This window comes from Drosophila takahashii, chromosome 4 (assembly GCF_030179915.1).
Source record: "Drosophila takahashii strain IR98-3 E-12201 chromosome 4, DtakHiC1v2, whole genome shotgun sequence".
Classification (NCBI taxonomy): domain Eukaryota; kingdom Metazoa; phylum Arthropoda; class Insecta; order Diptera; family Drosophilidae; genus Drosophila; species Drosophila takahashii.
Window position 1 is genome coordinate 3,060,368 of NC_091682.1, and position 16,227 is coordinate 3,076,594.

At 35.2% G+C, this 16,227-nt stretch overlaps 2 protein-coding genes across 2 annotated transcripts; both read right to left on the reverse strand.

The window, feature by feature from the left end:
• Positions 1–2,418: 2,418 nt before the first annotated feature.
• On the reverse strand, positions 2,419–3,417 carry Arf4 (ADP-ribosylation factor 2). Its single transcript, XM_017147205.3, has 4 exons — positions 3,256–3,417; positions 2,848–3,110; positions 2,650–2,775; positions 2,419–2,594 (listed from the first exon to the last, which is right to left on the reverse strand). The coding sequence occupies exons 1-4, from the start codon at positions 3,320–3,322 to the stop codon at positions 2,508–2,510; spliced, it is 543 nt and encodes a 180-aa protein (XP_017002694.2). The 5' UTR covers positions 3,323–3,417; the 3' UTR covers positions 2,419–2,507.
• A 3,743-nt stretch (positions 3,418–7,160) lies between these two features.
• Dyrk3 (Dual-specificity tyrosine phosphorylation-regulated kinase 3) lies at positions 7,161–15,751 on the reverse strand. Its single transcript, XM_044395359.2, has 6 exons — positions 15,529–15,751; positions 14,175–15,300; positions 13,251–14,110; positions 8,264–8,858; positions 7,842–8,213; positions 7,161–7,781 (listed from the first exon to the last, which is right to left on the reverse strand). The coding sequence occupies exons 2-6, from the start codon at positions 14,584–14,586 to the stop codon at positions 7,489–7,491; spliced, it is 2,532 nt and encodes an 843-aa protein (XP_044251294.1). The 5' UTR covers positions 14,587–15,300; positions 15,529–15,751; the 3' UTR covers positions 7,161–7,488.
• Between the last annotated feature and the right edge of the window lie 476 nt (positions 15,752–16,227).

Genomic DNA, 16,227 nt, shown 5'->3' on the forward strand with positions numbered 1-16,227 from the left:
ACTATTAGACTAATTGGATAAGAAAAAATTACAACATCAAACTTTTAAAAACACAAGGCGGCAACACTGCTACTATTTTGACCGCAGCTGTATGTTTTTCAGTTTTTTAACTATGTTATGTTATGTGGTTTGTAAGAAAAAGGGTGTATTTTTTAAAAAACTTTAACTTCGAACCAAGCCATGCATCCATTTGCCTCTGAGAGCTCCGCAAAGTTGGTCAATTTCAGCATTTTTCGAACTTTGAGGACCTTTTGCTAAGAATCCTTGCGTCGGGGAACTCTTTGGAAAACGCAGTTTAACTTGGGAATTCGTAACGAATCCAAAAATATAGCATTCATCGAGGTTAATTTTTGATGCTGCATAGTGTAATTATTATGTAATCAAATACAGTAAATGATAATTAAATGGAATTAAAACCAACTTACTTTTTTTGAGGCAAGTCGCCCTCTCTAGGACTTGAACCCGGGACCTTTGGATTTGCACGCATCACTTTTTGTAATGCCCTAACAAGGTTTATGAATTTTAGTGTGACATAATTCAAAAACAGTGATTTTATATATTGCCTCAGACAGATTAAACAAAGTTTAAAATAAAACTAAAGCATCACCTAGCAAACAAAAAAAAGTGTACAGAGACTGGGGATTGAACCGAGGACCTCGAGTATTTGATTTGTTTATTGTTAAATTTCCCAAGACATTTACCCTCTAGGCTATATTTTTGGATCATATGTGCTTCATTTGCAACTAGTTAAATTCCAGTTGCCTTTTAACTAGACCCTAACATGTATTTGTTCTACCAGTTAAATATTTTTAAGGTTTTTTTTGTCAGAAAGGTACTAGTCCAAGACAAGTTTATTTATTACTAGTTTTGTATTAATCATTTTTTCGACTAGCACAAATTTTCGAGACCCTGTGTAGTCCAAATGCATTCAGACAAATTCCGGTTGCTTTGTATTAGTTATTTAACTAGTTGTTTTTCAGACTAGTTCGCATTTTTCCTGCAGTGTTTTTTGACTTCCTGCTCAACTTTCGATTGTAACGAAACGGAAAGGAATATTTTAATGCAGTTAATTTCATAGTGTTCCTTGATCTTTCTCCTTTAAAATGTATTTGGTTTGAATTTAAAATATTGCGTGGTTAATTTTTTATTGGTATCGAAGTGACTGTCACCCGCTACATGTCGCACGCGACAGTTTTTTCCGTCATTTTCTGCAACCTTAACGTCAAAAAAACCGTTTAAGAGCCACTTTAAAAAATACCAAAAAATGACTTTTTTGTCCATATAACAGGTATTGTCCTGGAAAATTATCCAAGGATACTTAAATTACTTAGCTTAGTTGAGGATCCATCTAACTAGTATCAAATATCAGTGCAAAATCATATAGAAATATGTTTTTTTCAAGTTTTACGCTTTTTGGCTTGGTTGACATCCCGAGAGAATTGCCCATATATTCTTGATCAGGGCCAATAGCTGAGTCGATCTATCCATGTCTGTCTGTCTGTTTGTCCGGATAAACGCAGAGATCTCGGAAACTACAAAAGCTAGAATTACCGACACACATTCTTGGGCTTCCTACGCAGCGCAAGTTCGTTTCAGCCGAGGGCCACGCTCTTTTAACACCCAAAACCGCCTTAAGCCAGTTTAAAAGGTGTTTGGCGCCCACACCTTTAATGATATCGGATTTTTCTTCCTCGAAAAACAAGCCGTGAGGAATAGCAGTGAATTTGCGATATCCTTAGTTAAACCAAAGAAGGTCCACACGTGTTCAAATTGAATGTCTTTATAACTTGCACAGGAAGTTGTGACAAAGTTAGAAAGGTTTGGCTGGCGACATGTTGTAAGTCGCGTCGAATTTTGCCAAACTCAATGTTTTTGTATCTTCTGGGAACCTACAAAATAAATAATATTTTATAAAGTTGCATAAGCACAATAATCAATACCTTTCGCAGGTATTACGAAAAGCTGATTAAATTTAACTGATGGCACTATTTTCTGCTCTTTGGGGACTTATTGCATATGAAATAGGTCCCTAATTTTTCCTCAACAATTTTTCCCAAAAAATGAAATAACTTCCCAAAATGACATCTAAAATCGTTGTTGTCCCCATACAAATTTTTGAGGACTTCTTTCCGAGAGCCACATCTGATTTACAGAATAAATAATATTCATTTTTACGTTCCCTGGTTTAAAGCAAAAGCTTCAGATATTAAACAAAAACAGCTCTAAACGAAGTAAAAATCGTCACGCCAATACCGTTAAGACATTTTACCTCGGAAAAAGGTGTTTTCGGTCGATTTTTTAACAAGCTGAATATTTTATGATGGCATGTCCAGCCCCAGACACAAGTTGCCTCCCAAAACTGCACTGTACAAAAATTGAAATTGAATTCCTCAATGGGACAACAAAATTTAAAACGAATTTATATACATGTACAAATTTATTTATGGTCTAGTTTTCAGCATAGGACAATACGAATTCTTATCTTACATTTAAAGAATATTTTTGAATTATTTTTTAGCCAATTCAGCTGAAAGCCAATCAAGTCCTTCATATAGTCCGTGACCCTGGGTAGCACAAGTAGCTTGAATAAACCACTGAAAAAAAATAAAAGTAAATACTAGTAAAAAAGAAATTTAAACTCATATATACGTGGCGATTCCGTAATTGGTTAAGGCGCAACTTGTCTGTTAGCTCGGCAGCTGTCATTGCGTTTGGTAGATCCTGTTTGTTAGCAAAAACCAACAGTACGGCATCTCTAAGCTCATCCTCTTGAAGCTGAAGCCGAGAACAAAATATGGTATTGGTAAACATATAAGTACACAAATTTGCCTATATTTAAACAATTACCATGTTCTGTAGTTCTTTTTCAGCTTCATTAATACGATCGCGATCGTTGGAATCCACCACAAAAATCAGCCCCTGCGTATTTTGGAAATAATGACGCCACAACGGACGAATTTTGTCTTGGCCACCAACATCCCAAACGGTGAAACATATATTTTTATACTCCACAGTTTCAACGTTGAAGCCGATGGTTGGTATGGTGGTTACAATTTCTCCCAACTTAAGTTTGTACAGTATAGTTGTTTTTCCCGCAGCATCCAAGCCAACTGTATATAAAGATATGTAAAGATTTGTGCACAATTTGCAAATACTACAGAACATATACGTGAATCATAAGCTAATATTTACATGACTGTTTTTGGATAAAGGCACCGAATAAAATCAGGCATCACTTTTTTTTTAACAACCTACCCATAAGAATACGCATTTGTTTTTTTCCAAATAGACGTGTTAGAAGGCTAGATATTGTTAGTCCCATTTTTTATATAGGAGTGCTATATTTTTTGTAGGCTTTTTTCGTTAAGTAAATTGACGTGTAAATCATTCGATTAGTGAGACTGCATTTAAAAAGAGAAAAAATGGTGTTAAAGAATGTATTATAAATAAAATACCAGAATCAAAAAATATAGTATTAAAATGGGCTTTTTTGAAACAATGGAACAGAGACACAAAACTGAAACTATCTAATGCCACTGAGCAATTCCCTGAGAAATAGTTGGAAGTTTTGACAAATCTAATAGCCTCTTCCCATAGAGTCCATCCGTTTGAAACGGTTGGGATTTTTGACGAATGTGAAACTCGTGTTCCCACAGAACTCTATCCACCATCTACCATCCAATAACAGCTGACTGAAGAGACTGCTCAGCTCAACATTAACGAAGGGGGATTTCAACTCGGGAAAACTGTCGTAAAATTGCGTTCTCCTAATTTTATTGTAGAATAATACAATAAATAGATTAAGAAAATAGTTTAAAAACATATCTGAACGTTTATAACATATCTTACAACGAGTATGCATACATATTATTGACAGGGGGGAGCCTAACCTCCAGTACCCCACACTCCGGTCTAACTACGCCTCTGTCTAGCCAATATTAATCTGGCACATTTGTAAACAAAACCAAATTTGTGCTGTTTTCGTAATTTTTAGGAGTACATAGTACCCTTTTAATTAGTATTAGTTATTATTTACGAAGTGCAGAACATATTCTGAGTCTCTGCTGCAAACATTGATGTTTTCGTACGCAGAACAGCTTACATTTTGGCCCACTCATAGCAACCTGTTTGCGAACGCTTTTCCGCTCATAACAAACTACAAATAATTCCAAAAAACCCAAAAAACAATGAGCTGAAGCAATATTTAATTGTTCTCGCAGTCATTGTTCCAATTTTCACAGTCAAGAGGAAGAATTCAAAGTTGCACCGAGAAAACATCGCCTAACTATCGCATAAAAGAGCCCGTCAAATTCCGTCAAAATTGGATGGCGGACTAACTGGGAAATTTTCGGAAAGCCAAAACCTTACGGACCATCCGTTCAGCGGATGGTGGAAGGTGGATGGAGCTATGTGGGAAGAACCTATAAAACTCCAACTTCTACAGACAACAGCTGACGTGAATAGCAGCTTCTTATTCGGTTATTTCGGTTATTCCACGATACAAAAGGATACAACTATATACGACTTTGAGTCCAAGTTTTCACTAGAGTTGAGCGAGCTATGGTGCTAACTCTATTTTTAATAAAGTTTGCATATTTACATGTTATATTCCTGCAAGCCGTTACCACTAAGTACTGAGTACAGTTTTCGTCGTACTGAGTACTAGGCTTTGCTTGGAAGACATTTTTATTTTTTAATATTCTAAACTTTAAATGTTTAAACCTAGTAGTCAGTACGACGAAAACTGCTAGCTAAGCATAGGAGTAAGCGAGAGGCAAATAGGTAGCTAAAGCCTTTACCTGGAACTTTTTTCCACCGCGGTACTCAGTTCAGCTAAGGATAACAGTAAGGAAATACCAAAAAATACTAGATTTAGCGGATGAATTCCGATGAACGCCTTTAGATAAAAGCCTAGTACTCAGTACGAAGAAAACTGCTAGCTAAGCATAGGAGTAAGCGAGAGGCAAATAGGTGGCTAAGGCCTTACGCTGGGACTTTTTTCCACCGCGGTACTCAGTTGAGCAAAGGAAACAGTAAGGAAATACCAAAAAATACTAGATTTAGCGGATGAATTCCGATGAACGCCTTTAGCCGCGGCCCAAAGAATAAAAAATTTGATCTTTGGCTGTGTTTGTGCGGTGTGCCAATAACAATTTATAAATGGAAACGAATATTTTTAAAGAAAACTAATTTTTAAATAGAGATACAAAGCGATTCCAAGGGAGTCCATCCATCAATCCTTTGCAAATTAAAGAGAAAGGAATTCTCTTCAAAATGAATGTAGTCAGAAAATACATTTTTTACGATTCTTGGAGAAATTTATTTTTTTAGATCATAACCTCAAATTTTGCAACTGCCCTTTTGTTTGCACTGTGGATAGAAGATATCTATAGACTTTAAGTTGAAATGTATACTAAAGTAAAGCAAAAACACTTACCGATACCATTGGACAACGGACTTTAGAGGTTGTAAAAAGAAAAATAAAGCTATAACTGTAGGAAAAAAATCAAATAAATGGCAAGTAAATTCTGACAAGTTTCAGTAAAGTGATAAAGTAAACTTGCGCTGTGTAGGAACCTGCTTGCTTAATGCCAATCCTCTATCTTTTATAGTTTCCGAGATCTCAGCATCCAAAATCAACTGCTTTATCAGAAAAATGAATAGCAATAGAATGACATTATAATTTTTTTTTGTTTTAATTGATCTTTTTGATTCTTGACAATTTAAAAACGAAAAACTACAATGGTACAAACCGCGGCTTGTAAAAGTTTACTTGCTTTCTTGTTTAATTAAAGATTAGTAAAAATTAAAATCTTTTGTTTAAGCAATATCTTTTAAGGGGGGTAGGGTCTATGGCATGAAAAAATCAAGTATCTTTGCGATTTTTTCTATAAAAACTGGTTGGATGGATTTAATTCAAACCAATTGTATATTATAAAGTGTCATTTAAATAACATCCACTAATTTTTATAGCCGATACTCTCGGCTAATAAATCGGTGGCAAAGCGATTGCTGGAACACTAATAAAAAAAAACGTTTTGCGGTGACCACTGTATCTCCTCCAAAAAAATTTCGGATTTCCATTCTGCTTTTACTTTACACAATTTTACAATTGTACAAACCACGGCTTGATTTACCTTTAAATCTAGAAATGTGTCTGTATTAAAGGTGATTTTACTAAAAACAAGATACAGCCAGTCACAAAAGTATTCGTTGCAAGGTATTTCACAAAGAAATTGAGTTTTCTTAACATTAACGTAACATATTTTATTAATTTATAATTTATAGTTTTATTAATTTTATCAGTTTCAACACATATTTAAGTTATATAAAATAAAAAATGAACCAAAAGTGGCTTCATTTCTGTATTAAACGATTAAAACCAAAAAATAATGCCTAACAAAAGTATTCGTTTGGCATGCCAATACTCCAAAGTATTTTAATATTTAAGTTTAATTTTAAGCTTAGAAAATATTAAAAAATTATTTTTTAATGTCTCTTTGGTCTAAAAGTGCATTTAGCAACCGACAAAATAAGGTAACGCTTATAAAAATCGGTTAACTTTCATGAAAAATGGACCATACTATAACCAAACAAATAACTACTTCGTCGAAAAGCATTATTTTCATACAAATTTCAATAGAAACGAAGCTTTCAGCTAAATAAGAAAGTTGTCAAATCCTTTTTTAGGTAGGTCTTAGATTACCCACACATATTCTTGAGCTTCCTACGCAGTGCAGGTTTGTTCCAGCCGAGGGCCACGCCCCCTCCAACGTCCAAAATCGCCTTAAACGATTTTAAAAAGTGTCTGGCGCCCACACTTTTAAAGATTTCGGAAAAGTAAAAATGCAGTTATATTGTGTTAACAATACCTATCGAAATGTAGAAGAAATTTTTCAAATCGGACCATTCGTTAAAATGTTTTATATCTCCACCTCCCTCGAACTCCCTTTTGCTGAGAAACGGGTATCTGATAGTCGGGGCACCCGACTATAGCGTTCTCTTGTTTTTTAACTTAAATGATTCAGTCGCTAGTTGTGATGTACATACATAAACCTTGAATATAAATTTATCAAGGCGCCTACGGAGGCATCAAAAGTCCATTAAGAGGCATTCTGTATTCCCAATAGAAAACCCCACAATAGATGGCAATGTATGTATACAATCTTGTATTATGGTTTTTATTTATATGAAATAAAATAAGTTTGCAACATTAAACAAAATTTCCTAACATTTTCAATAAGCTTTACTCAAATAACGGGTATACGCTTTTTGTAATTAAAATGCATAAATTTAATTTAATTTTAATTTTACTTTGTGAGATCTCTTTTGTCCATGTGCGATTTCAATACTAGAGCAATAGAAATCAGGGCCAAGACATATTTAGTTTATCACTTGTATGGCAGTGCGTTGTCAATTTATCAGATAACAACATGAAGTACTGCTTCTAATCTCTTACATGACGTATTGAATATTGTCAAAAATTAGCTACATATCATTAGACTGTACTTTTATCTTATTAGAATGAAGCGACAAATTTGTTTTTCCAATAATGTCAATAGATTTATCCATAGCGTACGTGCTTGCTAGGTTAACCAAGGACTCTTGTGCAATATCTATGGCCATTGAACCTGAATCAAACGCATAGCCAGAATCTGTCGCAGGTAAATTTGGTGTGGTCGAGGCTGAGTATTCTCCCAAAACATCTAAGTTTGTGACTTGTTCCAGTTGTGTCAATGAGTTTGCGGAGCTGTTTAACGAGCCAGAAAATTTTAATAGTCCTGAAAAATATTTAAAAGTTGGCAAGGGTTCAATATATAGAGTACAGTCTGATAATTTACGGTTATTTTCATTATTATTCATATGCGGTAAATATGATAGTGAAGACGGATAATATCTAGATGCCCCGACGTCCAGAGTGCTAAGACCGCTTATTCCGCCAGAGTCAGCCGAATGCGTTGAAGGTAAACGGGGTGACGCAACAGTAGTTTTTCTGAAGCTATCCACTAAAATATCCGTGTTCATCAAGGGTGCTTTTGTGGCACCAAGTGATCCCTCCGGAACGCATTTTGCAAGTTTGAAGTCCGTTTCTGTAACACCACCATGTTTAAGACGAAGACTGGAATGGCTGTTATCCCTTTTAATTGTTAAAGATATAGATGTCGCAGACGTTGACGCTGGTGTTACTTCGTTCGACAAGTTCTTATTTTGTCCTGAAAACAAAAGTTATAAAACAAACCCTAAATCTGTATATCTCTTTTACCTGTTACTGGGGATTGGTTCCCACTAACACCACTCACCCCACCACAGCCACTAGAGCTACTTGGTGGTCTTGGCAGGCGACGGCGAAGCCATGGATGTTTTAAAGCCTCGGAAGGCGTCAATCGTTTGTCTGCATCCCATTCTAAACAGCCACGTATAAAATTTAGAAAGAGTGGATCTTTGCATCCATCCAGCGCTTTAGATAGGCTCTTTGAACATGGTGGGCCACGGGGTTTACCTCGACGTGACTGTCCACCAATTAGGACCACCATTCCATCAGACATGGTTCGAACAGTACAATAGCGTGGATACCCTTTTGGGCTAAAAAACGATTTTGACCTCTTCGAACTGGCTAATATATTTTTATTTGGCATTCCCAAGACTTCAATAATGCAAGCCAACTGGTCGCTTTCATTTTCACCAGGAAACAATGCGTGTCCTGAGAGAAGCTCTGCTAGAATACAACCCAACGACCACATGTCGATAGCTCTGCCATATTTCGCCCCCAAAATTACTTCTGGAGCTCGATAAAAGCGTGACTGTATATATGTGTATATACGCTGATTCTCGAAACAGGATGACCCAAAGTCAATAACCTTTGAAAATAAAAAAACAAAAATGTATACATTTGATACTTTTCAAAAATATTAAAATGAGTTTGTATATATATTGTTGTAAACTATAAAACACAACTAAATCTTTGCAGTTGTGATAATCAGGATATTCCTTAAATTGTTGAATGGCTGAATTGTTGAAAATTCAACAGAAAATTTCAACAGTTAATGGTTCCAATGGTTCCTGTTGAATATTCAAACAGCTGTTATTTGTTGAAAAGTAATGTAAATGTAAAGTTTGATTTATTAGTGCTAGTTACTGTCTTAAATTGTTACCAAGGTAAAAAGAAAATATGCTTTCTAAGTTGACTTTGAAATAAATACTGGGTAGGGGAGAGTGGAGTAATCTCGTCAGCATTTTTTCTAAGCTATTTTTTGTCCATCTGGAGACACGTTATCATATTTCTATTTTTATTGTTGAATGCGGTTAGCACCAAGCTTTAAAATGTGACATTCCCCAATTTTTTGAATTACCTGGGTGATTTATAAAAAATTAAAAAGTAAAACCAATATACTGAGGCAATCTCGCCACATAGGGGGGTAAAATCGCCACACCATTGGGGCAATTTCGTCACCTGAAAAATGTAGGGAACTTTACGCCTGTAAGTATGCTACACTGATCAAGCGTACCATTTTTGTTGACGTCCTATATTTGTTGCTGCTGCCGGTAGTCTGTTCGTTAGCCAGCTCCTCAAATAAAAAGATATATATTTAAAATAGGTGCGAATTTACCCTAAGCATAGGGTGGCGAAATTTCCCCAGACAGTACTTTTTTAGAAATAATTATTTTTCTTCCGAAATTAGGCGCGAAGTTAAAAATCACTAACGCAGAAATGCACATTATAGCACTGTGTATTATATAAAAAATCGTGTATCTTATTCCTTTTGAATTGTGGCATACAGAAAAAATTTCGTCGAGAACTAAATGTAGCTTTTGAACTGTTAAAACACATTTAATATTATAGCTTAATTATCTTGGCCTTCTGTGCAAAAAAAAAAGCATTGGTTGTGCCATGCCATCTTGAGGGACTAAAACAAAAAAAATTATATATTTGTAAGACTTATGGATTCCGAGATATTGCAGGTGACGAAATTGCCCCTGTGACGAAATTACCCCACTCTCCCCTACTGGTGATTCTAAAATGGTACAGAGTTGCGAAGACTTTTTATAAAAAAAAATGTGACAACTCTGGTTTTCAACGATTCAACAAAATTTTAAACAGCCTCGAGGCTGTTGGATTGCTGAAATGTCTTCTTTGTATGGAACAGCTGATTAACAGCTGACCAAAGTTCAAAAATTCAGCAATTCAACAGTTTATGGAATACCCAGAATATTTATACCCTTGCATAGGGTATTATGATTTCAGTCAGAAGTTTGTAACGCAGTGGTCTCCTTCACTCCTTCACGTTTCCGACCCCATAAAGTATATATATTCTTAATCAGCATCACTAGACGAGTCGATCTAGCCATGTCCGTCTGTCCGTCTGTCTGTCCAACACACGGGTCGGTGTCCATGCCTGCCACCATTTTATTTCGATAAATGAGGCTTTTCTAAGCATAAGTTGCCACTACGCCTATAGTCCATCAGCTCTGGTATTTGCGGTATCTTTAATTTAAGAAAATCACAAATTTTCTTTTGGGATTCAAGAGTGGTCAACCAATTTTGGTAATCTTTTCGGAATTAAATAGTTACATGTCTCTTTTATTCGGTCGTTTTGAAAAATTCAATCCAACTCAACCACAAGAGGAGGTGGGCGCATTCAAAATTTTAAAGTCACAGCAAAGTTAAAAAATCTTCATTTGTGAACAGCGTTTAAAAATTAAATACAAATATTTTCTTCTACAATGCATTTTTGATCCAAAGACACCTTATGTCCTTAATTTTTAGGACACTCATCAGGTTTTTGTGAATTGTTTTGGAATTTTTAAAATTGTTTTTCTTCTTTCCTTCATAGTGACGATTCACAAACAGTGCCCAAACCTGTCACAATTTTAAATAACATATTTCTAAACGATCTAAGTAGTTATACCCGTTACTCGTAGAATAAAAGGGTATATTAGATTCGTGCAAAAGTATGTAACAGGTAGAAGGAAGCGTTTCCGACCCCATAAACTATATATATTCTTGATCAGGATCACTAGCCGAGTCGATCTAGACATGTCCGTCTGTGAGATTTTCCACACATATTCTTGGGCTTCCTACGCAGCGCAAGTTTATTTGAGCCGAGCGCCACGCCCCCTCTAACGCCAACAATCGCCCACTAACAAATTTAAAATGTGTCTGGCGCCCACACCTTTAAAGATTTCCGAGAAGTATAAATGCAATTTTGTTGTGTATAATTATACCTATCGAAATGACATTTTTCAAATCGGACCATTCAATAAAAAGTTATACGCAATCAAAAAAATGGTATATTTCCATCTCCCTCGCACTCCCTTTAGCCGAGTGACGGGTATTAGATAGTCGGGACAACAACCCGACTCTCTCTTGTTTTGCTTTGAATATAAGCACATGAGCGTAGCCTACTAATCTTTGGGGGCTGAAATGACTGAATTGTAATCCCCCTCCAGCTTTTACCCATGTATAAACATTTTTAAAGCAATGGTCACTTGTGCTCAAAAATAGTTATGCGTTACGTAAAATAGTGACAGGTTTGGGCACTGTTTGTGAATTGTCACTGTGAAGGAAGTAAGAAAAACAATTTTAAAAATTCCAAAACAATTCACAAAAACCTGATGAGTGACCTAAAAATTAAGGACATCTTTGGATCAAAAATGCATCGTAGAAGAAAATATTTTTATTTAATTTTTAAACGCTGTTCACAAATTAAGATTTTTAAATTTTGCTGTGACTTTAAAATTTTGAATGCGCCCACCTTCTCTTGTGGTTGAGTTAGATTGAATTTTCCAAAACGACCGAATAAAAGAGACATGTAACTATATAATTCCGAAAAGATTACCAAAATTGGTTGACCACTCTTGAAGATATATCCCAAAAGACGAAGAAAATTTGTGATTTTCTTAATTTAAAGATACCGCAAATACCAGAGCTGATGGACTATAGGCGTAGTGGCAACTTATGCTTAGAAAAGCCTAATTTATCGAAATAAAATGGTGGCGGGCCTGGACATCGACCCATGTCACATTTTGTCGGCCTGAGTTATATATATTGGTGTACATTAGGGTGGACTTTTTATACCCTTGTAGAGGGTATTATAATTTCAGTCAGATGTTTGCAACGCAGTGAAGGAGACGTTTCCGACCACATAAAGTATATATATTCTTGATCAGCACCAATAGCCGAGTCTATCTAGCTATGTCCGTCTGTCCGTCTGTCCATCTGTCCGTCTGTCCGTTTCTATGCGAACTAGTCTCTCAGTTTTAAAGCTATCGCGATGAAACTTTCCCGAAAGTCTTCTTTCTTTTGCAGGTAGTACATATGTCGGAGCGAGCCGGATCGGACCACTATATCTTAAGGCTCCCATAGGAATATGCAAACATATATAAGAAAATTCATTGTGACTTTGTAGGAAGTAGGCGTTTTAATTCTTGACTACTTAAAAACAAAATTCAAAAATAGAAACGCTGAATCTGGAATCCCTGGAACTGCACCGAGTGAGCAATACTGTATCTGCAAGGGTATATAAGCTTCGGCTGGCCGAAGGTAGCTTCCTTTTTGTTTATGTATGAAATTTTTAAGGCAATGCTCTCACGCCTTCATATATTGCCCTTTTGTATCCTTAGTCCATAAAAGAAAGAAAAAGTAAAAAAAATCGTTTTAGGCGGTGCGCAACAGCTTTAAAGTTTATTACGCATATTTCAGATTCATATAGATGCCTTAGACTTGATTTTATACTTTGTCAGTGCTTCAAAAAGTATCTAAATCACTTTCCCGAGCTATTTAACAAGGGATGAAGTCGTTAATAAAAGTTCCTGGGAGACAAATATAACTTAAAAATAATAGTCAGCATTTCTTTGACTATAACTTTTATTGACGAACGCTAATATAAAACGGAATCTCTATTTTAGTGAGATTCACTCGAAAAACAAGAAAGGAAGCTAGCTTCAGCCAGCCGAAGCTTATATACCCTTGCAGATCATTCCTATTAACTTACAAAAACATTAAATTTAGACCTATATAATACAGACGTCCGAATTTTTGTTAAATTTAATTCGAAATTTTGAAATGTTAAAGAAAAGCTATATCCCAGTGAAGAAAAGAATGTAATACGAATCAACATGTCATTTAAGCTTCCCGAAGAAATTTAAAGTATTTTGGAAGTTATGACAGATTAACGGCACCCGCTTAACGTGTGCAGTAGCCACATTTCATAACTTTAAATTAGTTTTACTAATTTAATATTTAAACTCACCTTTATACCAGAACGGCCCTGTTGTTTTAATAACACATTTTCTGGTTTCATATCGCAATGAATAATGTCATTTTTATAAAGCGCATCCAAACATTGAAGAAGAGAGTGAGCAAACTTTCGTACCAACTGCAAACTGAAGCCTTTAAATCCGTTTTTCTTAATTAATTCGTAAAGATTAATGCTGAGCAGCTCAAATGTAATGCAAGTATGATTGCGAAATGTAAAGTAGTCAAACATATGTATAATGTTCATAGTATTATATTTATCGTGGCGACGCAAATGATGAAGTATGCGAATTTCTTCTTGGGCCTGTCGATGAAACCGCTTTTCATTGCGTACTATTTTTAAGGCAACATGCTCGTGAGTCTTATGATCATACGCCTTAATCACCTGTCCAAAGCTGCCTTTTCCGATTATCTTTAGCATTTCATATCGATATGCTACGTGGTCATGCGGTACATGAATATAAGCACCTTGCTCATTATCGTAGTCAGAATTATTTGGGCCGTAGACTCCTGGGCGCTTCTTTGCATTGGCACCAATAAAATAAATCTGAGGATAAGTGAGTATTTCCGTACGTTCGTAGGGAGTCAGCTTATGCATGTACAAAATCATTACTTGTTGTGGGGAAACGACAAGAACTTTTGGTTTCTCCTGGAGCTCGCTTTTTTGTTGTCCAGACATTATAATTTGTTCGTGAAATGAGAAAGTATCTTCCATTACTGCAGTTTCTTTGAATAACACTAGCGATTCACATTCCGTTTCCGATTTTGATTTAGAACTGCCTGAAATAGCACCTAAATGTAAGCCGGGAACATCTGTCTTTTTTGAAAATGTCGTTACATTAGGCAGAGAAATTGCTAAAATATTTAACAAAATGTAATAAGAATATTTTAATTAATTTATTTGAAAATTTTCGGTTACCTTGAAAGGACTCGGAAAGTTCACATCCATCGGATGTGGGTAAATTTTTGTCATCTCCAGTAAATTTGGTAAACTTATTTGAAAGCTGCGGTTCTGATTCGTCTTTACTATCATGAAGCATTGCCGATGATCCATAACTACTACTGAAATATTGTAATCCACTGCCCCGACAAGGGTGATTACTTGAATTATGAGAATTAGTTTGTGTGATGCCAGTCTGAGTAGAATTTTGGTTAATCATCTGAATTTTTTGCTGAGGTAGGGATATGGGAGGCGAAAGTGCTTTTGAGATTTGTATGCTCTCCAAAGGGGTACTGTTCAAATTACTTTCACCGGTATATGTGCTAGTTTTGCTTGATGCCTGTGTTTTAGATAGTTCGATATGATTTTTTTTTTTCTGAGAGCCAACCATAGTGGGATGACTATGCTTATTTATTTTATTTATGTTTTAATTTTTAAAAATTAAAACCTTTTAATCAATATACATATAGTTTTACTCTTATTTTGGGTGGACTCAAAGTACTCGATTTATTGTATGTTATTGAACAAACTAGTTAAAGAGAATACTTTAATTTGTCTTTTTCCTTTTTGACGTAATTGGTACTGGAAACTTTAGTTTTTGGTTAAGTTTATTAGCCTTTGAATCTGACCCACAAGGGTATGTATGCATTAATATTCAGCGAAATATTATCTCGATGTGCTCTCTATAATTCAAATACGTTTGTAATACGTAATTATATTATAATTTCGGAATTCCTCGATGTAATAGTGTTTCAGACGAATCGATTTGTAGTTTGAATATTTGTCCTTTCAGGTGTATGTGTTATATTTTATCTTCGCCATACCGTCGCCCTTATTAAGCATTGACAGAATTTCATCTTCATGGACTTGCTATCCATCAAAATAAGTTTATATCCCAGCTAAAATTATATTTCTTAAGTTTTAAATGCAAAGGCGCTGACTTAAATGTGTGTCATATCATGCATTTATTTATATTTTTATTGTTTTTTATGGTAGCATTTTATTGCACTCGTTGCCGACGAAAATTTTATATTGGTGTTAGGGAGCTGTCGTCCATTACAAGTTTTGTTTGGGTTTTATATGTTTAAAACTGTATTTTCGTAGGCTAAAATAAACAAACCATATAATTACTAGTTGAGCATTAAGAAAATATTGTTTTTCTATGAAGATGCACATTATTACGAACAGTTGCAAAGCGTTAGCAAAACAAGAACTATGACAACTTAATACTTTGTAATTTCTTATGCATGTCACATATTAAAAATATCATAAAATCACTTTAGGAATATTGTCAACACTGAATTTTTATATATGAATGTACATGCATACATACACAAATTGCACACCGCTAAGCACATACTCCGAACAGTTAGATTAAAAATGAATTTAACATTGAACTTTAATTATTGTTCTGCATAAAGTGGTATTTCTCAGTTTTAAAATTTAATCATTTCAAAAATATACGTTGTACAATTATATTTGAATACACAATTTTTCAGAGCGAACAAAGAGTACCAGACCAGAATGTGACCGTGTCCTAACCGTGTATAATATACCATCCGGCTCACCTCCACCTCAAACTAGCATTGGTATCTAATACCCTCTTTCCATAGCGTCCATCTGTGTGAAGCGGCTGGGATTTTTGACAAATGTGAAATTCGTGTTCCCATAGAGTTTCCATCAATATCCACATCCCATAACAGCTGAACTGAAGATCAGTTGCTCATCTCAACATAAACGAAGCGGGGTTTCACTTTAGCAAAACTGTCGTAAAATTGCGTTCTCCTAATCTTATTAAAGAAGAAAACGATAAATAGCATAAGATAATAGTTAAAAAACATATCTTATCTTTTATAACACATCCTATAACGAGTATGCATACGCTGACTGGGGGAGAACCTAACCCCCCGTACCCCACTCTCCGCTCTTATTATGCCTCTATCTAGTCAATATTAATATGAAAAATTTGTAAACAAAACCAAATTTGTGCTGTTTTTGGTCATTTATAGCAACTTTGGAACTTTATAGGAGT

Excerpts from the sequence above, each read along its gene's own strand:
- Dyrk3 (XM_044395359.2), bottom strand. The coding sequence starts at position 14,586 with ATGGTTGGCTCTCAGAAAAAAAAAAATCATATCGAACTATCTAAAACA. Across the intron at positions 14,111-14,174 it reads ACTTTCCGAGTCCTTTCAAG|CAATTTCTCTGCCTAATGTA; the intron begins GTAACCGAAAAT and ends TAAATATTTTAG. Across the intron at positions 7,782-7,841 it reads GAATAATAATGAAAATAACC|GACTATTAAAATTTTCTGGC; the intron begins GTAAATTATCAG and ends AATATTTTTCAG.
- Arf4 (XM_017147205.3), bottom strand. The coding sequence starts at position 3,322 with ATGGGACTAACAATATCTAGCCTTCTAACACGTCTATTTGGAAAAAAA. Across the intron at positions 3,111-3,255 it reads ACAAATGCGTATTCTTATGG|TTGGCTTGGATGCTGCGGGA; the intron begins GTAGGTTGTTAA and ends CTTTATATACAG. Across the intron at positions 2,776-2,847 it reads AAAAAGAACTACAGAACATG|CTTCAAGAGGATGAGCTTAG; the intron begins GTAATTGTTTAA and ends TCTCGGCTTCAG.